The 25,577-nt window shown below is 46.2% G+C and overlaps 1 protein-coding gene across 1 annotated transcript in view; it reads left to right on the top strand.

The window, feature by feature from the left end:
• Positions 1-25,577, top strand: part of LOC101026611 (contactin-associated protein-like 4) — a 200,551-nt gene that overhangs the window by 163,704 nt on the left and 11,270 nt on the right. The window contains exons 16-19 of the mRNA XM_003908211.5: positions 4,784-4,954; positions 5,582-5,800; positions 16,333-16,572; positions 24,935-25,159. Of these exons, the coding sequence (XP_003908260.3) occupies positions 4,784-4,954; positions 5,582-5,800; positions 16,333-16,572; positions 24,935-25,159 (855 nt within the window). The remainder of the gene's footprint in view (positions 1-4,783; positions 4,955-5,581; positions 5,801-16,332; positions 16,573-24,934; positions 25,160-25,577) is intronic.

Raw genomic sequence — 25,577 nt, 5'->3', positions numbered from 1 at the left:
CAACAGGGAGGCCATGGTGGCACCACTCTCCTGGGGGCCACAGTGAGAAAGAGAACAGGTGCACCCCACACCCACGGGACGGTGCCAGGGACCGGGGAGGAGGGAAGGGCAGGGGCAAGGGGGGGCTCCACAGAAGGCTGCGTCCGGGAGAAGGCCTGGATTGAGGAGGACGGGGGGGGGTCCAGCATCCAGCACACGAGGAAGAGAGTCCTGCTCAGCAGGAACCAAGCATGTGGGGCCTGGCTGAGGGTTGCTGTGACCCAGTCTGAGCCTGAAGCAGCTTCAACAGAGGCCGGGTGGTACAGATCGAACTGGGGCTGGATCCGAAGATAAAAGCAGAAAGATTGAATGGGCAGTGGATGTGATTTATGAGTCCGGCAGCCTTGAGGGTTGGGTCTGAGTGGCAGAGCCTGGGACCTGTGTGCAGAGCTCAGGTGTGAGCTGCTCCAAAGCCCAAGATGGGCATGGGCAGAGCAGAGAGGGGGGTGTTGGACTCGGGAGGCTGGAGGGGGAGGCAACAGAGGGCAGTGGGTATCTGGGGAAGGGAAGGACCAAGGGCAGAGCCCTCCAGGGCAGAGGGCAGTGGGCGTGTGGGACGGGCCAGAAGTTCTGAGCAGCGGTGCTTTGAGGAGGACCCCGGCGGGCCTCAGGGCAGGGAGAGAGTGTGCCCAGTTGCACCGGTGCCGCCGGGCCACATTGCAGGACAGAGGTGCCCCTGGACCTGTCGGCGAGGGGCCTGCGGCAGCCCAAGGAATCCACAGGAACATTGAACAGAGGCCCGGGGCTCCCTCCACGCCACGTCCTGCACCGGTCACACGGGAGCACAGATGGAAATTTGGGTCCAGAGTTGCTTCTTTCCACTCCTTTGTGACCGGCTGATTCTTGGTGGCTGTGAGAATGAACAGCGGCGGAACAGAGGAACGGCCCGGTGTGTGCTGCTCTGCTGCAGGTGATGGACGCAGGCCTGTGCCTCCGGAATCCGTGTCGAGCTGCTGATGTCAGAAGCGCCACCCTCTAACCTAGAGGCAAAGGTGTGCACAGAAGACCTGGCCGTGTGTCTGCTGAGCTGGCTCCTCAGCGCTGCCGTCAGGGATGACTTCTGAGAGTGATTATCCCTCCCCGTCGGCCTGACAATTTCATGCTGCATGTGTCTCCGGATGAGGGTGGCTTTTCTATGCACATGTTCGTGAATAGCTTTGTTCTCTTTTCCAGCTGTTCTACCAACCAAAAACTGTAATTATATCCAGCATATTGCATGATTTTCATTTTGTTTTGCTTTATATTTGATTCCTATCATTTTCCCCAACATTAGGAAACAGCATTACAAATTTCAAAAGAGGAACCATTGAAGTCTAAAATCAAGAGTATCTGCTCTCAACAGGGAAATTATAACCACTCCTGGTGTTTTCTTTTTGTTAAAAAGCCAGGCTTACCAGTTCATTTTTGTAAATAATCAGAAAGGCAAATTTGAAAAGAAAAAGTTACTACCTCAGCAATTTTATAATTTCTATTCCTAGTTTTAAGAAACATATGGTTACATTGTGTGTGTCTTTGATCTTGGAAGTAAGCATCCTTGCTTTATAAAGCCACCTGCCTTTTAACAAGTTTTCTCTTCCTTTTAAAAAATAATTAATTTATTATTTGGAAGGTTTATTTGTAGATCAAATAGAAATTTAAAAAAGAAAATATTTATGAAATAAACCTTAATCCCATAGGGCTAATAAAACTTATTTTCCTGAATGGGCAATGTCTATCAGAGAAAAACATTGAAGGCAGGTCTCTTGTTTCATTTTAACTCTGTGAGTGGAGGTTCACCAAGTTATGTACAATATGTACACAACACATCCGCCCTTCGTGTAAAAGGTGAACACCATCTGTGTGTCATCCACACTACACATGCACAGACATCATCCACACTGTACGTGCACAGTCCCTGGGTGCCCCGTCTTAGACCCTGTGTCTGCAGAGTTTATTTCCACATCTCCACTATGCAGCTTCCACCCACCTCTCTGCTGTGGAATTCGCACTTGGGTTCTGTAACCCTTTGCATCACACACACACACACACACACACACACACACAAGTGAATGCAGCTTCCACCCCGCTCTCTGCTGTGGAAATTGCATTTGGATTTTGTAACCCTTTGCGTTACACACACACACACACACACACACACAAGTGAATGCAGCTTCCACCGCCTCTCTGGTATGGAAATTGTGTTTGGGTTCTGTAACCCTTTGCATTACACACACACAGGAAGTCACCTTGGAGCAGGGCTGTCACCAAGTCCCTGCTGCGCGGAGGCTCGTGTGGTTGTGCCGAGCCCTTCCTGGTGGGTGACTCGGGCCCACTGTGCTTCCAGCTGAGCCCTGTATAGCACAAGAGGCCATGGCTCCTGCCAGGAACACCCTGGAGCCACTCCCCAGAGAGCCTCTGGCACCCTCTCCTGCCCACCTGTATGCTGGGCAGAGGACCCCAGGGCTCCAGGTGTGTGTGGAGCGGCGTGGGGGCAGCTGCATTTGCTTTTCCGGTTCCCAGCTGACCAACTTCCTGTGAGGTTCAGCCCCTCAGGGAGCCGAAGGTTCAGTCCTGGAGTGGCCCTTGTGTAAACGGGCAGCGTGTGGAGCAGATTCTCATCCACTGGACTAAACGAGCCCCCCGCTCACAAAGCTAAAATGAAATAAGAGACATCCTTTCACGATTTCCTCTACTTTGGGATTTTAAGGAACCCAGACACTCCTGACAGTGGCCAGGGTGGGAATAGGCCTGATTTTCTGTCTTTCCTGCCATCTTAAATCACATATTTTTTTTTTCTGCAATTGTTCAACTAAAAGCACTGTGATGATCTCGAGGCATCTCCAGGGACTCGCCTGAGACTACAAATGTGGGGTTTCCCGGCGGGTGCCTGGCATCGCCTTAATTCACATCCCAGCCGGGTGCCAGGCATCACCTTAATTCACATTCACTATGGCCAAGCCCAGGAACAACAGTAACACAGAAGTTAAGAAATGTGCTTGTAGCTTCATTTAACCAGAGAATGCTCCAGAGAAAAATGAAACATCTTCAGAAAGAATTCTCAACGGAAACCCAGCAAACGGGCAGCTGGGTGCATGTGAGCTGCCGAAAACCTGAGTACGGACTCCTTAATGTGAGTTCCTCCAGGTGAAGCTGAGAGGTGGATGAGCGGAGCATCATCCTCGGCCCCAGATGGGACCGAACGTGGATCTGCGCCTGCTCAGAGCAGAGGCGAGTGGGGTCTCCCTCCCCGTGGTAACAGAGGGAACGGATAGTGGGATGTGGCTGTTTTTCTGACACTCTGCATGAACTCATTCTCCAGGAAAAGTAATTTAGGTGTGAGGATGTTATGAAGTCTGGGGAGTGACGAGGAATGGGCTGTTCGCGTAACGATCTATGCTTACGATGGATGCCCCAGAACTTCCGAGGCAACACCAGCAGCTTTGGAGTCCAGGACAGCATAGCCAGTACCTGGCTGAGCCTTCAGGGTCATGCACAGCCGCTGGGTCCCACTTCACCACCACGCCACACCACAGGCCTTCCACGAAAGCCAGCATCAAGCTAAATCCAGAGAAGCTCACGGCATTGCCTCAGAACGGCAACTGTGGACAACCAGATAATATAGAGGGAATGAAAGTCCAGATAAAAACTATGAATGGACAGTCATTTAAATCTACCACATATGACAGGATTATATTACATGCCTTTGGAATTCCATTTCCATTAATGTGCTAATCACTCGGGAAGATGCTTTTATCAACTTGAGCACTGTTAAAATGTTTTAAGCCATTTATTTTGCATTGATCATAAGTGATATGAAATTACACTAACAGGCTGGGCGCGGTGGCTCACGCCTGTAATCCCAGCACTTTGGGAGGCCAAGGTGGGCAGATCACAAGGTCGGAGATCGAGACCATTCTGGCTAACACGGTGAAACCCTGTATCTACTAAAAATACAAAACAATTAGCTGAGCGTGGTGGCGGCGCCTGTAGTCCCAGCTGCTGGGGAGGCTGACGCAGAAGAATGGTGTGAACGTGGGAGGCGGAGCTTGCCATGAGCTGAGATCGCACCACTGCACCCCAGCCTGGGTGACAGAACAAGACTCTGTCTCAAAAAAAAAAAAAATAATAATAATAAAAGAAATTACACTAACAGAAACCAGTATAAAAAAAGTGGTTATTTTCCAATCCAGTTTTCTGAGGAGCCGTGGAGATTGTTGGATGAAAAGCGTGTGTTGTGAGACACGGTCGTAGCATGAGGCCAGGGTTCCACTGATGAATCTTCTCATTGGAGGAGGAATTACCACCCAGGCCTGGATGAGAGCCGGGGCTCCTGCCACGTGGAGGTGGCCCTGCCTGGGTGTGAGGAAGTTCCGGACGCCTGGGTGGGAAGGTGAGCGTGGCCAGCTCAGGGGGTTTCTGCAGGATATTTTCTTTAACTTAAATTTACAAAGGTGCTTAAAATATCAAATGATGAACCAACCAATGTTTTGATAATAAAAGTATGGTGGAACATTATTGAAGTGATTTGCCTGGGTAAGGCGTTCAGAGTGAAGACACTTCTTACATCCAAGGTGAATTCCTTCCTGTGCTATGCGGGCCCCGCACCTCCCGGTTCTCGTCAACCGCCGACTCGGCGCGCAGACCTCATGTTCAGGAAAACGTCACAAAGAACACAAACGCGGCCTTCTTAGGTTGCGGCTGCACTCAGCAGCGAACGTTTGACATGCCTCACGGGTTTGCTGCCTTCTCCCCCTTCTCCCGTCAGGGTCCTTCTGGAACTCGGCGTCTTTCCACACGGAGGCCTCCTACCTGCACTTCCCCACCTTCCATGGAGAGCTCAGCGCTGACGTGTCATTCTTTTTCAAGACGACGGCTTCCTCTGGGGTGTTTCTGGAAAACTTGGGGATCACGGACTTCATCAGCCTGGAGCTGCGCTGTGAGTGTCTGGGAAGCTCTACGGGGCACTTGTTACTTTGCTGAAAGCTCTTGGGCGGTTTTGTGTGTGAAGCACCCCCTGCCCCTGCCATCAGCTCCACCCCGACTGGTTCATTTCCAGCCCTCAGGTCTGTGAGTTCCACTCACCGCTGGTCAAAGAGACCGGCCATGTGCCGCGGCAGCACAGCTGGCAGCCCGTGGGCAGGGCCTGTCTGCATTCAGCTGGGTACAAACAGGGCGTTGGGTCCCACCAGGGCGTCCACAGGGCGTTCCTGAATTCCCAGTCCCTTCGTGGCACAGACCTGCCGTGTTACGACCAATGCCCCCAACCTGCTGATCAAACTGTGTGAGGTTCAGGACGAAATTCTCCACAGACCCATGTGGTTTAGAGTTTCCCTGCCACAGGTCATTACCTTTCCAGTTCCTTACTTAGTAAACTGAACTGTACATTCTGAGCTTATTTATTTTCCCGTATACATAAGTTAACTTTGCCTTTTCACCCGACTCCAAAAGTCGACTCCCCGCCTGAGGGCCCCACGCCCTTGCCACCGGGGAGCCCTCCCCATGGTCCAAGCTCAGGCCCCTCCTCGGCTGTCGCTGACACTGCTTCCCTGTGGGATGTTTCCAGCCCCCACAGAAGTGGCCTTTTCGTTCGACGTGGGAAACGGGCCCTGCGAGCTCACGGTGCAGTCGCCCACTCCCCTCAGTGACAACCGGTGGCACCTGGTCCGAGCCGAGAGGAACGTGAAGGAGGCATCGCTGCAGGTGGACCTGCTGCCCCCCAGCACCCGCCAGGCCCCCGAGGATGGACACAGGCTCTTGCAGCTCAACAGCCAGCTCTTCGTGGGTGAGTGCGAGCCGCGCTGCTGGCTTCCCAGTCCCGCGGGTGCTGTAGAGACGGCTGGAGAGGAAGCAGAGAGCAGGCGGGGTTGGGTGACAGCTGAGGCAATTCACTTCAGGGGCCGCTGCCCACACCTGGCTGGGTGTTCCGGTGGGTGACCTCATCCCCAGGGCCGCTGCCCCCACTTCCGCCGGTGTTCCGTGGTGACCTCATCCCCAGGGCCGCGTCCCCACTTCCGGCCGGGTGCTCGGCGGTGAGCTCATCCCCCGGGCCGCGTCCCCACTTCCGGCCGGGTGCTCGGCGGTGAGCTCATCCCCAGGGCCGCGTCCCCACTTCCGGCCGGGTGCTCGGCGGTGAGCTCATCCCCCGGGCCGCGTCCCCACTTCCGGCCGGGTGCTCGGCGGTGACCTCATCCCCAGGGCCGCGTCCCCACTTCCGGCCGGGTGCTCGGCGGTGACCTCATCCCCAGGGCCGCGTCCCCACTTCCGGCCGGGTGCTGGGCGGTGAGCTCATCCAGGACCGGCTCCGGGGCACTCTGCTCCGGCTGCGTCCTGCCCAGTGAATGGTGTGGCAGCCATTACCAACCGCTGGTCTCTACCTGCAGGTGGACGCCCGCCGGGAAGCTGCAGCAGGTGCTCCCCTGGGTGCCCCAATACTGGGGCCAGAAGGAAACCAGGAGGGAGGTGGCCACGGCCCACTCACCTTCCTCCTGCTCCCCACCTCCTTCCCTACCCCGTCGCTTGCTCACATTTCCAGGCAAGCCAGACCCTCAGCAGCCATTTGCTGTGACTGCCCCGCAGCCTGGAGTGGGGGCCCTGGCTCCTGCCCTGGCTCAGTGGTTGGTTTCGGGGCCTCCTACCCTGGCTTAAGGGTTGGTTTTGGGGTCTCCTGCCCTGGTTTACTGGTTGGTTTCGGGGCCTCCTGCCCTGACTTATTGGTTGGTTTTGGCTTTGTGTTGTGTTGTCCACAAATGATTTTATTCTCATTTGGCTTCAAGAAGACAGAAGGATTACCCCCTCTATGACTACTTCTCCGCATTTTCAAAAGAATAAAAAAGCTATTTATCAGGAACTCCAATCAATGAAAAATAATCACGGACTCTTGCTGGAATCTCAGTGAGGCGGATGTTTGAACTTTTAGGATCCCCACACATTTCTGTGCTTAAGCAATCATCTCTTACAAGCTTTCGCTAGTCAAAAAAAAGAAGCTTAAAATTTTACAAACGTTTAATTTTAGTATTTTCTGTGTATTTTTTTTACTTTTTTGAACTATTTTAGTCTATTAAAGAGATACTTATAGAAATTTTTATGCCCAAGGCACTGTGCCGAATGCCCTAATTGAGATCGTATGGCCATATTTGAATAATGTGTGTAATATATAGTTGTATAAGTTATGAGTACCTATAAATAAAATAACACAATTTCTGCAATACTACGCGGAAAATTCATAGGGTGACTCTGCCGCCGGGACCCTGTGTTCTGAGGATGAAAAGTCTTTCAACCCCACTTAGCTGTCTCGGTTTTTTTCTTTTCTTTTCTTTTCTTTTCTTTTTTTTTTTGGAAATGGAATCTCCCTCTGTCGCCCGGGCTGGAGTGCGGTGGTGCGATCTCTGCTCACTGCAAGCTCCACCTCCCACGTTTATGCCATTCTCCTGCCTCAGCCTCCCGAGTAGCTGGGACTACAGGTGCCCGCCATCACACCCGGCTAATTTTTTGTATTTTTTAGTAGAGACAGGGTTTCACCGTGTTAGCCAGGATGGTCTCGATCTCCTGACCTCATGATCCGCCCGCCTCGGCCAAGTGCGGGGACTACAGGCGTGAGCCACCGCGCCCGGCCAGCTGTCTTGGTTTTTATATTTGGTGAGTTCATGGTGAATTCCTGAATCATGGACATCTGCCTTAACGCGAAATCTCAGACTGGGTCTCACATCAGCATCTCCTCTCCTGAGCCTGGCACCACAATTAAAACCATAGAAGTGGCCTTTCTACTCTGAAAAATGGAGCAGACAGGAACTGTCCTCAAACTGGCAAGTGCAGTCTGCTCTGGGCTGTGGCCGCCCACGTCAGGTCCCGGGAGCTGCACCTGCGTCCACCATGCCCAGTGTCCACAGCCTTCCCAGGGCTGAGTTCAGGAGAGATTTGCTGCAAGCAGGGAAGCCCCGGCACAGCCAGTGCCTGTGAGGTCAGAGACTGGCCGCATCTGCCAGTCCCTGATGTTTTAAAACACCCTCCCAATGAGTCGAGTCTTTCAATTTCTGAATTCCCAAATGTAATCAAACCCAAGACATTTTCAGGGAGCTCTGGGGATGGAGCACTTTGCTGTGTCCAGGTACAGGGCTCCTCTCTGTGATTCTCTTCCAGGGGCCCAGCCGGTTAGCGAGATTCACGAACATGCACCATGCCCACACCGCGAGGTATATACCTCACACCGGGCACCTGCCTTTACCTGAGCCGCCTGCAGATATATGCACATTCACACACGAACTCCGCGGCACACACACGAACTGCATACCTGCGGATATGCACACGATTTTCACACACACGAGGCACACACACACAGACGCGCGCTACCTGCGGGTATGCACGCACGTTCACCTGGACATCGCGGCTGCCACCCGCAGATAGCGTACCTGGATAATGTCACCACCTTACCTGGACCTGCCTGAATGCAGCCGCCACCACGCGGATCATGTCTGGATTCACCTGGGCCACGCCCTGCGTTCTGGACCGCCTGCGGATCATCTTTACTGCCACCTGAATATGCCTGCGGATATGCCTGCCTGAGATACCACAAAGCCTGCCCTGGGCCGATGCCTGCCTGCGGATTAATGCACGTTCCTTTGCCTGATCACCACCACCACCGTTCACCACCTGGTGCCATGCTGCACTGGACAGCCTGCAGGATGTCTGCCACAGATCACCTGGGCCTGCCGTTCCTGGGTCTGATCCTTTGTGCTTACTCCCGCAAGCACTCTCACACACACACATACATACACACACGCACACACAGTATATGCATTTTGGGAGACATTTGTATGGAATCCCTTAATTTAATCTTATGTTTGTGGCTCAGTTCTTTAATGCAAATAAAATTGCAGGTATTATTTATGGGAAATTAAGTGAGCACAACACACATTTTTGAAAGGGTTGCTTTTCTCAAAATGTCATTTATTTCTCAATTATAATTATATAATCTTATATAATTATAGATGAGAGAAATTTGGGTTTGATTTCAGTAACTCAATATTTTACCTACTTTGATGAGAAAAAATAAAAGGTTGCCTCAATGCAAACAAAATGCCACAATTTCCAGATAAACCCAGCAGAGCAATTTGGTTTCTGGGTCAGTGATTCGCCAAACACTGTCTTCCAAACAGGTCCCACCTTTTCTTGACTGTATTGCTCGTTTGCACTTTTGTCTATCTTCAGGGAAATTTACAATGTCTTTATTATATTCTTGATAATGAGAACAAGATGGCTGAGAGGTGGGCTTCTGAGGACAGCTGGTCGGCTGCCTCCCACCTCATTCCCCAGGGTGCAGGCAGCACCTGCCTCTCTTCCCCTCCAAAGGAGTGTCCAGGGCCCTTCCTGGGCCACCCAGCCCACCTTTCTGGGGTCAGCTCGCCCTGGGCTCACTCAGCATTTGAGACAGCTGCTATCAGCTTCAGCCGTGAAGACTGCGGCAGCCCCTCGACGGCCAGCCCTGACTTCAGAGGCAGAATCTGGTCTAGAGTGAGATGTCTGTAGCACCAATGCTCAGAGAAATTCAAATTGGCCTTATTTGCAAGGGCGAGGGCCACAGCTCACAGTGCCTTGTGCCTCAGATACCAATTCCTCGGGAACGTTACCTGCTTGCACTGAGCTGTCCTCTGTAGCTGGGACACACGCAGGCGTCATGAAGACTGTGCTGTGTTTTCAGAGTTGCTGTTGCTTTATTTTGTAATAATAGCATTTATCCGCAGACTACACAGAAGAAACATCTTCAAAAACATAAGACAACACTGAAAAAAATAGAAAGTTAACTGTTTTCTCGTGTAGCATAAAAATATGAAACGGAGGAAGTTTCACCCTCGTGTGGGATAGAAGTCACGAGATGTTACCTCTAAGAGTTTCATCAAAAAAACCACTAGTTGTCTTGTTTAGATAAGCGCTATTTTTATTTAAATTACATTCTCAATTTCACTGGGCTGTGTCAGGTATCCAGGCCCCCGTGATAGCGTGGCACTGCTGCATTTGAGGAGATTCAGACCTTTCTGGGCACCACAGTGGGCTGAGGACCTGCCGCCTTCTGGCTGGAAGCAGAGACCCACAGCAGCTGAAGGATGTGGGCCCAGCAGAGCCGCATCTGATAGACGGTGCTGGCCGGAGCAGGGTCTCTAACATAGGATACGAATTTAAGAGGTTTCTGGGGCTGGACACAGTATCCGAAGCCCATAGTTAACAAATTCTAGAGAGCCGTCCTCTGTGCCATCAAATGCCAGTGAGGAAGAATATTGTATATGTGAAAAACAATGTCGTTTTTAAGAAGTCAGATGCCCGTCGTCTCTACAAGAGAGGCTTGAATGTGGTGGACGTCGCATAATTAAATGGCACTTGCTCTTGTGGCCGCAGGTCCCCACCAGCCCGGCCGGGTTTTCCCTCCTGCTCCCGCTCCAGGGTTAACAGCACGGCCTCGTGAGCTGAGTGGCCCCTCAAGGTTTCCCTCGCCTCCCCTCATAGGTGCTTTTGTGGGGCTGGGCTGCCCCTACAAGGCAGTGCTGGGGTGTAAATGGAGGAGACGCAGGGCCCGCATGGTCTGGGCTTTCACCTCCACCGTCCTTCTCCAGTCAGGGCGGCACGGCTCATCCCGGCAGCTTCAATAGACAGGTGTCTCCGGGAAGAGGGTCAAGTCCCAGCTGCTTCCTTCCCTTAGGCCTGGGGCCACGGACACCCTGGGCATGTTTTCCTAACCAGCTCTTGGGAGCATATCGTTAACCCCCATAAAAGAGCTTGCCAGAAAGATGAAATCTTGACTGAAGCACTGATGCCCACTCCAGCCGGCAATGCCTCTCTCCCCAAATGTTTGAAAAGATACTACTACCTACTACTCCATGTCCCAAAATAGTATTTAAAATTAAATGTAACCTTTACTTAAACTAAGAAATCTCAAAACCAAAAAAAAAAAAATGTTCAACTTTATATGTTCATCCAGGTATCGTATCTTGAGAAAATGAAGTCAAAGCTTTGGTTAGAGACTCTTAATTCTTAAAAGTAAAAAAAATAAAATAAAAATGAGTTATCATTTATGAATGAAGTTACCTACCTGTGTGTATATTTGGTTTTTAAATCACCAATCCTGTTTCATAACTGCCGAGCCTGTGAACAGCAGCGAGGTTTTGTCTTCTCCTGCCAGTGGCCTCTCTGAAGCTCTGGGCTGGAGCAGCCTGGCCGCCACCTGCATCCACCCTGTGCACGGCCCATCTTTTTGGCACTTCCTTCGTTGGTCCCAACCCTGGACCTCACAGAGGCGTTCTCAATATCACGTGTTGTGCTCAAGCTTCTGTCGAGCTAGAAACGTGGAAGAAACATGAACCGGGATGGCTCTGTGCCTCCTCCCAGCTAGTGTGAGCCTCCACTTGGCCATGTGGGGGAGAGAGCGGAGGGTGGTCACCTCCCAGACGCTGCCTGCACAGCCCTGGCCCAGCCCCCTGCGGCCTCACCCTTCCTCCTTCTGAGTTCATGGGAAGCCAGGAGCACCCGCTTCCAGGTACAGACAGATCACAGCCCATGTTTCCTGTAGTGACTACATTCTTACCATGTCCAGGCAACACTCAGGGCACTGGGGACACAAAGGTGATTAAACCTGGCCACAGGCTTTTGGGAGACACAGAGCGCTCTGAGGACACTCTCCTCTCCACCTGCTGCCCTGAGGACACTTCCCTTTCCGCCTGACACCGTGAGGACACGCCCCTTTCCACCTGACACCGTGAGGACACGCCCCTTTCCACCAGACACCGTGAGGACACACGCCTTTCCACCTGACACCGTGAGGACACGCCCCTTTCCACCAGACACCGTGAAGTCACACGCCTTTCCACCTGACACCGTGAGGACACTCCCCTTTCCACCTGACACCGTGAGGACACTTCCCTTTCCACCTGACACTGTGAGGACGCTCCCCTTTCCACCTGACACCCTGAGGACACTTCCCTTTCCACCTGACACCGTGAGGACGCTCCCCTTTCCACCTGCTGCTCTGTGTCCAGCACTGAGACACAGATGCAGAGGAACCTGGGAAAACGTGCCTCCCCAAATGCTCACACCCAAATTACAGGTGTGAGCCACTGTACCCAGCCTGAATTATCCTTTTTTGATATATATTGTTGGATTTGATTTGCTAAAATTCTTTTTAGAATTTTTGTATTGTTTTCATGAGGAATGTCTGTGTAATTTTCTTTTCCTTTAATACTCAGTCTAGTTTTGGTATTAGTGTAATGCTCCCTCATAGAATAAGTTGGGAGATAGTCCCCTTCTTTATATTTTTCTAGAAGATTTTATGTACAATTAGAATTATTTCTTCCTTAAATATCTGGTAGAATTCAACACTAACACCATCTCTGTTCTTGGTTTCAATGGTGGGAAGGTTTCCAAGTATAAATTTATTTTTTTAATTGATACACAGCTTTTATGGCTGTGTATTTACTCTTTATAGCACTTTGGTAGTTTGAGTCTTTCAAGGAATTTTTCCATTTCTGCCAACTTGTCAAATTTATTGGCATAAAATGTTCACATTCCTTTAGTGATACTGATTAAAACTGGGGTGTTACCACCTTCTCCACTGATGAGCCCTGTAATCTGCCGGCTCACTCGCTCACTCTCTCCAACTCCCTCTCTCCTTCCCTCCCTCTCACCTTATCAGTCTTGATAGACATTTATTAATTTTACTGGTATTTCCAAAGAACCAGCTTGTGGTTTCATTGGTTACTACTTTTATGTTTTCTGGTTCATTGATTAATACTCTGATTTTTTTTTCTGTTTTCTTTAGGTTTTATTGCTCTTCTTTTTCTATTTTCTTAAATTAGAAGGTGAGGCAATTGATTGGAAGCCTTTCTTCTGTATTAATATAGACCTATACTGCTAACTATTGTCACTTAAATACTGCTATAGTTGCAACCTGCAAATATTCATAGCTTGTATTTTAATTTTCATTCAATTCAAAATACTTTTAATTTTCCTTTTGATTTCTTCTTTGGCACATGTGTTCTTTATGAGTGTTGTGTTTATTTTCTAACTACTTGGACATTTTCTAGGGATTTCCTTTATTTGAAATGAGATTTTTTTTTTCTTTGAGATGGGGTCTTGTTCTCACTGCAGCCTTGACCTCCTGGGCTCAAGGGATTGATCCTCCAGCCTCAGCCTCCCAAGTAGCTGGGACTACAGGCATGCACCACCACACCAATGCTTTTTTCTATTTTTGGAAGAGATGGGGTTTTGCCATGTTGCCCAGTCTGGTCTCAAATTCCTGGGCTCAAGCAATCCACCCACTTCAGCCTTTCAAAGTGCTGGGATTACAGGCGTGAGCCACTGCACCCAGCCTGAAATGGACTTTTTCTGAAATAACTATAACCACTATAGCTTCCTTTCAATTAGTGCTACCACGGTGTATCTTTCTCAGCTTGTTCACTTGTAACCTCTTTGTTCTTTATATTTAAAGTGGGTATTGTTTAGGCAACATTTAGTGGAGTATTGTATTATTAAACAATCTATTTCTGTCTTTTAATTGCACTTGTGTTTATACTTATATTTAATAAGATTTTTCACACAACTCAGTTTAAATCTATCAACTTACTATTTATCTTCCATTTGTCCCATCTGTTCCTTTTTTATTTCTTTTTCAGCTTTTGTTTGGATGGAATAATTTATAGGATTCTATTTTCTCTCTTTCACTGGCTTGTTAGTAGTAGCTCAGGTGTGTGTGGGAGAGATTACTGGTTGTTTTGGGTGTATAGTCGTCTTTAACATATTAGAGTCCAACTTCAGGTGACCTGTTAGCACTCCATGGACAGCAACAGAAACCTAGAATTGTGCATTTTTATCTCCTCCCCCTGCCTTTGTGCTTTTATTGTCAGATATCGTGATTCTACATGACCTGTGCTTTAGAAGACACTGTGGCCCGGCATGGTGACTCACGCCTGTAATCCCAGCACTTTGGGAGGCCAAGGCAGGTGGATCATGAGGTCAGGAGATAGAGACCATCCTGGCTAAAACAGTGAAACCCCATCTCTACTAAAAATACAAAAAATTAGCAGGGCGTGGTGGCGGCGCCTGTAGTCCCAGCTACTCGGGAGGCTGAGGCAGGAGAATAGTATGAACCTGGGAGGTGGAGCTTGTAGTGAGCCAAGATCGCACCACTGCACTCCAGCCTGGACGACAGAGTGAGACTCCGTCTCAAAAAAAAAAAAAAAAAAAAGACAATGTGAATATTTTCAAATAGTCCACTATATTTTAACGATAATGCAGAAATGTTTTTCTGATTTACCCACACGGTGTGTGAAGACCCAGCTCTCCGCTGGGTAACCCTTCCTTCTGCTGTAGCATTTGTCTGGTGCAGATGTGCTGGCGAGGAGTTCTTTCGGGTTTTGTTATCTGAAAAAGCCTCTCTCACGTCCACTTCTGGAAGCAGCCTTTATGGTGAAGAATTCTACGCGGGCAGCGGCTTCCTTCCCGTCCTCCGCAGACACCGCCCAGTGGCCTGGCTTTGGCTTCCCTTCTCCTGTGGTCCTTGTCTTTGATGTTTGGTGTCTGGCTCATTTTATTATTTTTTATGTATGTGAACTTTTAAGCAACTTTTTAGTGATGGGCCTTAGTTTATTTCCTTTCTGTTGGTTGTGTTTGCATTTCAGAGAGTTTCATAGACTGTAGGTTTACAGCTTGAATCAAATTCAGACAATTTTCAGCCATAATATTTTTCTCCCCTTTCGAGAGCTGCCACTAGCATCCGTTAGGCTGCTTAAAATCTCCCCAGATCTGATGGACGCTCTCTACTTTTCTGCTACTGTTTTCAGCCTGTTGGCCCCTGTGATTCATTTTGGCTACTTTACATTGCCAAGTATTCAGGTTCACTAATCTTTTCTTCTGAAATGTTTAATATTTAATCTCATTTGATGTGGTTTTTCCTTCTCAAAAATTATAGATTTTATCTCTGAAAGTTCAATTTGGGCTTTGAAATATCTTTCACGTCTCTAAATGTTCAATTATTCCTCTAGCTTAGTCATAATAGCTTTTTAAAATATTCGTCTCTGTGAATTCCATCGTGGGTGCCATTTCTAGATAAGTGTCAATCGGTTGATTTTTCTCCCCAGGACTTGCCTTTCATCCCTGCTTCTTTATACACCTGTCTGTCTTTACCAGATACTAGGCCTTGTGAATTTACCTTGCTGGATGCTAGATATTTGTGTACTTCTTTGCAAATTTTTTAGCTTTCTTCTGGAATGAAATGAAGGTATTTGGAAACAGCCTGGTTTTTTGTGGTCTTGCTCTTAAGCTCTTTTAGGTGTGACTGAAGAGCAATTAGTTTAGTATTAATGTTTCTCACTATTGAGAGAAAACTTCGTTCTGTCCTATACCAGACGCCCCTGAAGTCTGTGGCTCATCGCTGCTGTGGCTGTGGAGATGGCCCAGTGCATCCCCTGAGGCTGCTCCCTTTAAACTTCTGAGTCCCTCTGTCCCTGGCCCCTGATGTTTTTCTTGTGGAATGTGTCAGCCAGTGCTAAGCTCAGTGCTGGTGTGGACTCTTCCAGATGCCCGGACTCTTCTCCACCCAGCCCTCTGCTCCCCAGCCCTCTGCTCCCCAGCTCCCTGCTCCCCAGCCCTCTGCTCCCCACCCGTCTGCTCCCCACCCCTCTGCTCCCCACCCCTCTGCTCCCCAGCTCCCTGCTCCCCACCCCTCTTTCAGATGCTGAGTGCCGCTGGCCTCTCTGGCTCTCACCACCTCCCTCCTGTCCTGGGAACCCCTCCAGGCAGATGCCTGTGGCTTACATCTTTATCCCCTTGTCTGCCAGGGATCCTTGACATTTGCATCTCATGTGCAGCGTCTCCAGAACTATTGTTTTTTGTGTGTGGTTAGCTGCTTTTTGCGTTGTTTTTAAAGTGGGAGAGTAAACCTAGTCCTTGTCACTCTGTCTTTGTCAGACATCCACAGAAGCTTGTTTTCAATGATGTGAAAAAATTCTCACACTTCAGCTAATCGTATCAATGTACACTACATCACGTTGCAGTTATTGCTGTAATATTGGTGTTTTCTTAAATTTTGTCCTTCATTCTAATGAGACTACTTTAAAAATAATTCCTTGGTTAATTAAGATGGAATCGTTTAGAATAAAATGAACCAAACTCAACTTTTCTCAAGAAAGGAATAATTTTTCAGTGTTCCTGGAGATTCCCCAAATTTATGTTTCTAAAGTTATGTTTGTTCCTAAAGCCTTTGAAAGTCGCGATGCTTACACATCCCATGAAGCCCGCGGGCGAGGTCACTGGCTGTGCTCTGTGCCTCTGTTTCAGGTGGCACGGCCGCGAGGCAGAGAGGCTTCCTGGGCTGCATTCGGGCACTGCAGGTGAACGGGAGGACGCTGGACCTGGAGGGAAGGGCCAAGGTCACGCCTGGTGTGGAGCCTGGGTGCCCTGGGCACTGCAGCACCTACGGACACTTCTGTCTCCATGGGGGGCAGTGCCGCGAGAGGCACCAGGGCTTCTCCTGTGACTGTGAGCTGTCTGCATACACGGGGCCCTTCTGCTCTAGTGGTGAGTGCCAACGGGGACCGGGGCCAGTAGCAGTGTGTGGGCAGTGTGGACATTTAAGATTTAATACACATTTTCTGTGTAGCTACTTCATAAAAGAATCTCAATTCCTAAATTCCTGTGGTAAATCACTGTTTTACAGCCAATCTTTTTGTTAATTAGAAGGAAATGTGACTCTACTGTAAAATTCAGTATTGAGCCCGTGGTCTTATTGAAATACTATCTGTGTATTTTATGTTTTCAGATCACGTGTTATTAAAAATCTGCCCCACATGGCCCTTGACTGTTTCAAACCTACTCAGATGACATTATTATTTAAGGTAATACCTTCCAGTGTCACAAGAAGAATGCTTTCCAAAAATATATTTGACAAGTATAATAAATACATTTTCCATTAAATATCAAAACAACTGTAACAGAATCACTTAAACCTCTTGCTCTGGGATTTGTTGATAATCTTGTGACACAATCAAAGTGATAGGATATTTTTCAGCCTCCCTCACCTAAGAAGTTACAAGCCATGCTTTGCCAAGATAGAAGGAGCCTGTTGTAAGATGTGCATGATTCTGGGAACGTTCTGATGCATTTCATGCACCCGTGGGCACGCACAGAAAACACCATGAAACAAACCCAGCGCTTTCACTCAGGAATCTCTGTGCAGCGTCATTCATTGGGCTTTGGAGTATAAGCTTGGATGCCAAATTGGATCAGCTGTTGATTTTCAAAAGAATTAACTGCCTAGAAATAGTGAGAACACAATTATATGTTATACTTCAAGAAAACTCTGTGTTGACAAACCAAGTCATCTCTCACCGTTTCAAGACACAGGAGAAATCCAGTTGTTCCAACAAAAAACCTCAGATGATGTCAGCACAGGGGCTGGTGGCACAAGCCTCCCCCACAGAGCCAAGGGCAGCAGAGCAGGTACACATTGGGAAAGGCAGGTCACTAGAAGCAAAGGAACAGCAGAATGAACGAGCCCCCAGTGTCAGTGCAATCTCTGCCCAAATCATCGCCTGATCCCCAAGCTCCACAGCCTCAGGAAGACCTTCAAAGGCCGCCGGGACAGCAGGGATCCGCGGGGGGCAACCCAGGGGGAAACAGACTCACAGCTGTATCCGGGCATGTGAACCACCCCCCAGGCCAACAGCAGGGCAAAGATGCAGAGGCAGCAAGGGCAAGAAAGAAGGGCGTTTGCAGCGAGGCTTCTGCAGTGTCCAGCTTTCAGTGATACACACCAGACATGCGGACAATCAAGAAATTATACTCCACATACATGGGGAAGATGTGGTTACTGAGAACTGACTCTGAATGGCCCATTTCTCTCACTGTTTCGGCAAAGACACTGAATAGATATTATATATTACTCCAAGAAAATGAAGTTCAGAGAAATAAAGAAAATACACCGTCAATGAATAAGCTGATGTGGAACTCCAACAGAGCAATGGAAACCATTTTAAAAACAGACGGAAATGTAGTAGCTGAAAGATACAATTACTGAAATTGAAGAACCAATTGTGTATTCCTGTGGGCTCAACAGAAGAAAGAATCAGTGAACTTGAAGACAGGGCAATAAGAATCCCCCAACTGAAGACTAGAAAGGAAAGATTCTGAGGGAAAGTGAAGAGAGCCTCTGAGTCTTGTGTGACCACATCAATAATTAAATAATTTAATTCTAAACAATCCATGCGTCAAAGAGCTTGTAAATGAAATTAGAAAATAGTTAAATGGACCAATAATAAAAATACACCACATCAAAATTTGACTGCTAATAGCTACAGCAGTATTTAGAGGAAAATTTATGACTTCAAATTATTCTATTACAAAAGTATGCACGTATAAACTTCATAATATAAGTTTCTAATTTAGGAATTTAGAGAAAGAAAACCAAAATAAACCCAAAAAAATTAAAAGAGAAAAACAGATGGAGTAGACATAATGAAATAGAACACAGACAAAGGAAGAGATCCGTGTGATTTAAAGCTGGTTCATAGAGGAGATCAATAAAATTGATAAATTTCTATGAAGACACTCAGGAAAAAGAAAAAGGGAAAGAGGACACAAATTGCAAATGTCAGGAAAAAAGATATGATGTCAAGGCGGAGGCTACAGACTCCAAAATAACCATGGAATATCATGGACGGCATCATGACAATAAATGTCACGACTTAGATTAAATGGGCACATTCCTTTAAAAGCACAAATTATAAAACTGACCCACAGGCCGGGCGCGGTGGCTCAAGCCTGTAATCCCAGCACTTTGGGAGGCCGAGACGGGTGGATCACGAGGTCAGGAGATCAAGACCATCCTGGCGAACACGGTGAAACCCCGTCTCTACTAAAAAATACAAAAAAAAACTAGCCGGGCGAGATGGCGGGCGCCTGTAGTCCCAGCTACTCGGGAGGCTGAGGCAGGAGAATGGCGTGAACCCGGGAGGTGGAGCTTGCAGTGAGCTGAGATCCGGCCACTGCACTCCAGCCTGGGCGGCAGAGCGAGACTCCGTCTCAAAAAAAAAAAAAAAAAAAGAAAAACTGACCCACAAAGAATGAATAACTTGTAACCACTAACAATTAAATTTCTAAGTAAAGACCTTCTCAGCATAAAAATCTCAGGTTCAGATAATTAACTATTAATTTCTAGAGAATATTTAAGAAAACAACAATATCAGTCTGACACAAGCTGTTTAAGCATAGAAAGGAGGAGAGGATATGCTCCAGCACCATTTCTAAGCCAACTAAAGATCTGATGCTAAAATCTAATAAAAACTCTACAAGAAACAAAACAAAACAAAAAAAAAACCATAGAAATATTCTTCATAAATACTGGCACGAAAATGCTTAACAAAATATTAGCAAAGCAAATCAAATAATGTGAAAAAAATAACACCCCAATCAAGTGGTATTAATATCAGAAGTGCAATGCTGTTTTAATTTTAAAAAATAAGGACAGTCATTATATTAACAGAATAAAAGCTATAAAATAGATAATAATTTCAATATTAGTGGAAAGCACATTTGACAAAGTACAGTATGACAACTAGGAATATAAGGCAAGTTTTCTAACTACATCTAACATCCTTTTACTAAAATGCTTACTGGTGAAAGAAAGAATGGTTTCCCCTAAAACGGAGAAAAAAGCAAAGATCTCTATTCCCACCACATCTTTTCAACATGCTGCAAGTCTTAGCCAGTGCAATAAGACAAGAAAAACAATAAAAAGCCACACATTGGAAAGAAAACATAAAATTCTCTTTAGTCATAGGACATATAATCATCTAAATAGAAAGTCATAAGGAATTTACAAAAACCTACTACAACTAAAAGTCACAGAAAATAATATACAAAAATTAATTGAATTTCTTTTTTTTTTTTTAATTTATTTATTATTATTATACTTTAAGTTGTGGTACATCAATGCGCATAACGTGCGGGTTTGTTACATGTAGCGTAGCATTGCCATGTTGGTCTGCTGCACCCAACTCGTCATTTACATCAGGTAACTCCCAATGCAATCCTCCCCTCCTCCCCTCCCCATGATAGGCCCCGGTGTGTGATGTTCCTTCTGAGTCAGGTGATCTCATTGTTGATTCCACTATGGTGAACATGTGGTGTTTCGTTTGTTCTTGTGATAGTTTGCTAAAATGATGGTTTCCAGCTGCATCCATGTCCTACAAAGGACACAAGCTCATCCTTTTTATGTGAAAACATGGTATTCATGGTGTATATGTATACATTTTCTTAATCAATCTGTCACTGACCGGACATTTGGGTTGATTCCAGAGTCTTTGCTATTGTGAATGGTGCTGCAATAAACATACGTGTGCATGTGTCTTTATAGCAGCATAATTTATAATCCTTTGGATATATACCCAGTAATGGGATGGCTGGGTCATATGGTACATCTAGTTCTAGATCCTTGAGGAATCGCCATATTGTTTTCCATAATGGTTGAACTAGTTTACAATCCCACCAACAGTGTAAAAGCGTTCCTATTTCTCCACATCCTCTCCAGCACCTGTTGTTTCCTGACTTTTTAATGATCGCCATTCTAACTGGTGTGAGATGGTATCTCATTGTGGTTTTGATTTGCATTTCTCTGATGGCCAGTGATGATGAGCATTTTTTCATGTGTCTGTTGGCTGTATGAATGTCTTCTTTTGAGAAATGTCTGTTCATATCCTTTGCCCACTTTTTTATGGGGTTGTTTGTTTTTTTCTTGTAAATTTGTTTGAGTTCTTTGTAGGTTCTGGATATTAGCCCTTTGTCAGATGAGTAGATTGCAAAAATTTTCTCCCATTCTGTAGGTTGCCTGTTCACTCTGATGGTAGTTTCTTTTGCTGTGCAGAAGCTCTTTAGTTTAATTAGATCCCATTTGTCAATTTTGGCTTTTGCTGCTGTTGCTTTTGGTGTTTTAGACATGAAGTCTTTGCCCATGCCTATGTCCTGAATGGTACTACCTAGGTTTTCCTCTAGGATTTTTATGGTATTAGGTCTAACATTTAAGTCTCTAATCCATCTTGAATTAATTTTCGTATAAGGAGTAAGGAAAGGATCCAGTTTCAGCTTTCTACTGATGGCTAGCCAATTTTCCCAGCACCATTTATTAAATAGGGAATCCTTTCCCCATTTCTTGTTTCTCTCAGGTTTGTCAAAGATCAGATGGCTATAGATGTGTGGTATTATTTCTGAGGACTCTGTTCTGTTCCATTGGTCTATATCTCTATTTTGGTACCAGTACCATGCTGTTTTGGTTACTGTAGCCTTGTAGTATAGTTTGAAGTCAGGTAGCGTGATGCCTCCAGCTTTGTTCTTTTGACTTAGGATTGTCTTGGAGATGCGGGCTCTTTTTTGGTTCCATATGAACTTTAAAGCAGTTTTTTCCAATTCTGTGAAGAAACTCATTGGTAGCTTGATGGGGATGGCATTGAATCTATAAATTACCTTGGGCAGTATGGCCATTTTCACGATATTGATTCTTCCTATCCATGAGCATGGTATGTTCTTCCATTTGTTTGTGTCCTCTTTTATTTCACTGAACAGTGGTTTGTAGTTCTCCTTGAAGAGGTCCTTTACATCCCTTGTAAGTTGGATTCCTAGGTATTTTATTCTCTTTGAAGCAATTGTGAATGGAAGTTCATTCCTGATTTGGCTCTCTGTTTGTCTGTTACTGGTGTATAAGAATGCTTGTGATTTTTGCACATTAATTTTGTATCCTGAGACTTTGCTGAAGTTGCTTATCAGCTTAAGGAGATTTTGGGCAGAGACAATGGGGTTTTCTAAATATACAATCATGTCATCTGCAAAGAGGGACAATTTGACTTCTTCTTTTCCTAACTGAATACCCTTGATTTCTTTCTCTTGCCTGATTGCCCTAGCCAGAACTTCCAACACTATGTTGAATAGGAGTGGTGAGAGAGGGCATCCCTGTCTTGTGCCAGTTTTCAAAGGGAATTTTTCCAGTTTTTGCCCATTCAGTATGATATTGGCTGTGGGTTTGTCATAAATAGCTCTTATTATTTTGAGGTACATTCCATCAATACCGAATTTATTGAGCGTTTTTAGCATGAAGGGCTGTTACAACAATGGGACAATTTTCAAAATAAAATTCTATTTAAAATATGGTAAAAAGTATATTTACAGATAAATGGAACAAAATAAGTATAAGACTTCTACAGTGGAAACTGCTAAAATAAATGAATGTCTAAGCAAATGAGGAATATAACGTGTGGATGAACTGGAAGACTCGGTGTTATTACTGTATCATTTCTTCCCAAGCTGATCTATAAACTGAGTGTTCCAAACAAAATTTTAGCCTAATTGTCCAGCTAATTCTAATTTTAAATGGAAATGCATGGGATCATGATTTTGCAAGGCATTTTTTTAAAAAGAAGAGACAGAAGATACATACATGTATATACAGATATAGATATAGACATAGACACAGATATTCAACTGATTCTTCATAAAGTGTTAAGGGCATTCAAAGGGGAAAAGGGGAGTGTTTTAAGCTATGGTTCTGGAACAACAGGATAGCCAGATGGGAAAAATATACATAACGTAACCCTTAACCCATACCACTACAAATATTCACTTGAAATGGGTAGTAGAAACAAATGTAAAAGCTAAATTTATAAAATCTCTAGTAGAAAACCAAGGAGAACATAATTGTCACCCTGAGGTAGGAAAGTTTCTTAGAATACAAAAAAAAAACAACATGAATCATAATGAATTGTATCAAAGTTAATGACTTTCACTCATTAAAAAACTACTATGATAGAACGATTAAAGTACTCACATAATGGGTATCTACTGAAAGACTTAGGTCCAGAATATATGAGTAACTTTTACAATCATAACTCCACCACAGAAGAGCTCCAGATGCAAATGGGCACCCGAGCAGTGCTCAGCGTCGTCGTCATGAGGGAAATGCAGGTTAAACCCATATTAGATAGCACTGCACAAGCACTTGAATGGCTACAATTGTGAAGACTGACACTGCCAAGTATAGGAACTGATGCAGAGGAACTGGAATTCCAATGCACACTTGGTAGGAGGGTAAACGTTGGTGACTTTGGAGAACTCCTGGGCAGTTTCTGAAACATCAATGATTCTGCTATCCGTGATTCTTAAGTGTTCATACAACACAAGTGAAAATGTAGAGGTCCCTGAAGTTGCACACAATGGCCTACGGCAGATTGATTCATCATCTCCAAACCTGGAAGCAACGTGAACATTAGGAAGATTGAAGGGGCGAGCGGATCTGTGCCTGGTCCGGTCAGGTCCTACTCTTCCACAACACGGATCAATGTAAACATTCAGTGAAAGACGTCAGGCAAAAAGAAACAGGGAGCTCCCCATGTGTGATTCCATTTACATGAAATCCAGAAAATGCCAGTCAGTGTGGAGTCACAGAAAGCAAATCTGTGAGGCCTGGCACGGGCTTCTGGAAGGAGTCACTGCCAAGAGCACAGAGGAGAAACTTGGGGATGTTCTGATACTGGTCGTGGCGGTAATTTCATGGGTGGATACATCTCCTAAATCTCTTCCTATTTTCCTCTACTTGGGTGTGTTTATTGTACTAATTATGTCCCACTAAAGTCAACGAAAAGGTGTTTTGTCCCTTCCACATGAGCACAGATCTCACTTTTTAATGGTTCCATATCTGCCTCTGTTCAGTGCAATCAGAATGTTTTCATTGTATTGTGAACATTGTATTGTGGACAATGAAGAAGTGACCGGTGTGACCTGGGGGTGGGTTTGGGGGAGGTCACTCAATGACTCTGCCCGCCGGGTAGGAACCTGCTGTAGCCAGAGAGATAAGAGCCGGTGCAGTGTTGGAACCACCAGTGCCCTCTTGTCCCCACGTACACACACTGCATCTGGGGTCATGTCACTTAATGCCAAAAACACCCTTTCATGAACTGACGTAGGAACAGCTGCATGGCCCTCTGGTGCCTGGATGTGCAGATGACCACTTTCCTCTCCCAAATTCGTGGTATTGCCCTCAGCTCACCATACATTCGAAGAGCTCACCTGTGTGAAAGCCCAAAGGAGAAAAGAAGGAATTGAACCCCCAGAAACTGGTTTCAAGCCAATCCCATAACCTCTATGACTCTCTCAATAAGATATTAGTAAAATTATTGCATAACTTTGTCAATTTATAGGTTACGTCCCATATGTCTTAATGGCTTATCGTGCTCAATTAGGCCTTCAAGATGCCACATCCCCTGTTATAGAAGAACTGCTCACTTTCCATGACCACGCTCTTGTAATTATTTCCCTAATTAGTTCCCTGGCCCTATATATTATTTCCCTAATACTGACAACAAAATTAACTCATACTAGCATCATAGATGCCCGAGAAATCGAGACTGTGTGAACTATTTTACCTGCCATTATCCTAATTTTAATCACGGGTCGTCAAGTAAGTCAGACTGAAATAACTGGACATTTGTCCCTGGGTCTTTGAAGGGCAAGGGGCCCTCTGAGCTCCTTCCTTTGTCACTCCTGGAGAAGACTGCCACTGCAAAGCGAAGCCTCACATGGAGGGAGATTTAAGGAAGGAAACTGAAGACCCAGCAGGTGATGGCCAGGAAGCCTGGCTTTCGCCTGAAACCAAACAGGAGCGCGTTGAGCTTGAAATGGTAACATTGCCCAGAAGGATAAGCCTGTGTGATTTTAACACTGAGACTTAATAAGGACTGTCCTGAAGTTTGCAACGGTCAACTGTGATAGTCATTTCCGAGATATATGAGCATTTGTTAGGCCAATTTCTACTCTTCTCTTTATTCAAATGTTCTAAAAATAGGTATACTTGCAATGAGCCTTTAGTCTTTAACAACTTAAAATGTGCGTATTATTTCAGAGATTTCTGCGTATTTTGGAACTGGCTCCTCGGTGACTTACAATTTTCAGGAATATCATTCCCCAAGTACGAATGCCAGCTCCCACGCTGCCTCATTCCAGGGAGAGACGACGTTGACCCAAGAGACAATCGCGTTCAGCTTCCGAACAGTGCAAGCCCCGAGCCTGCTGCTTTACGTGGACTCTTTCTACAAGGAGTACCTTTCCGTCATCCTTGCCAAAAACGGTGAGTGTCATTTTCGTGTCAGAAAAGTAAATTATTACAACTGTAATATGACGACATGTTTAATGCCTCTCAAATTACAAATGAGGAAAAAATTGTGTGTTCTCCAAATGTCATTTTGCTTGTATGTGTTTTATTTTGTGGGACTATACAAACATTGTTGCAACAGTGTCATTTCAGTAATTGTGTAAGATCCTTCTGTAAAGTTTTTGATAAATTTGTATATCTCATGTAAAGAGAACTCTTATTATCCCTGGAAGGTCTTCATTAGAAGTATAAGGTGTCTGGTTATGTGTGGAAAATATTTTCACCTTCTTCTAAGGAAAGAGGAGAAGAATTGATATGGCGGGAGCCTGGCAAGGCAGGTGTCCTGAGCAGCAGTGTCCTGCCCTGTCCAGGGTCCTGTGGTGGGCCCGGCCCC

Source organism: Papio anubis, chromosome 10 (genome assembly GCF_008728515.1).
Source record: "Papio anubis isolate 15944 chromosome 10, Panubis1.0, whole genome shotgun sequence".
NCBI classification, from domain to species: domain Eukaryota; kingdom Metazoa; phylum Chordata; class Mammalia; order Primates; family Cercopithecidae; genus Papio; species Papio anubis.
The sequence above is the reverse complement of the archived record's forward strand: the minus strand, read 5'-3'. Positions and strand labels throughout refer to the sequence as shown.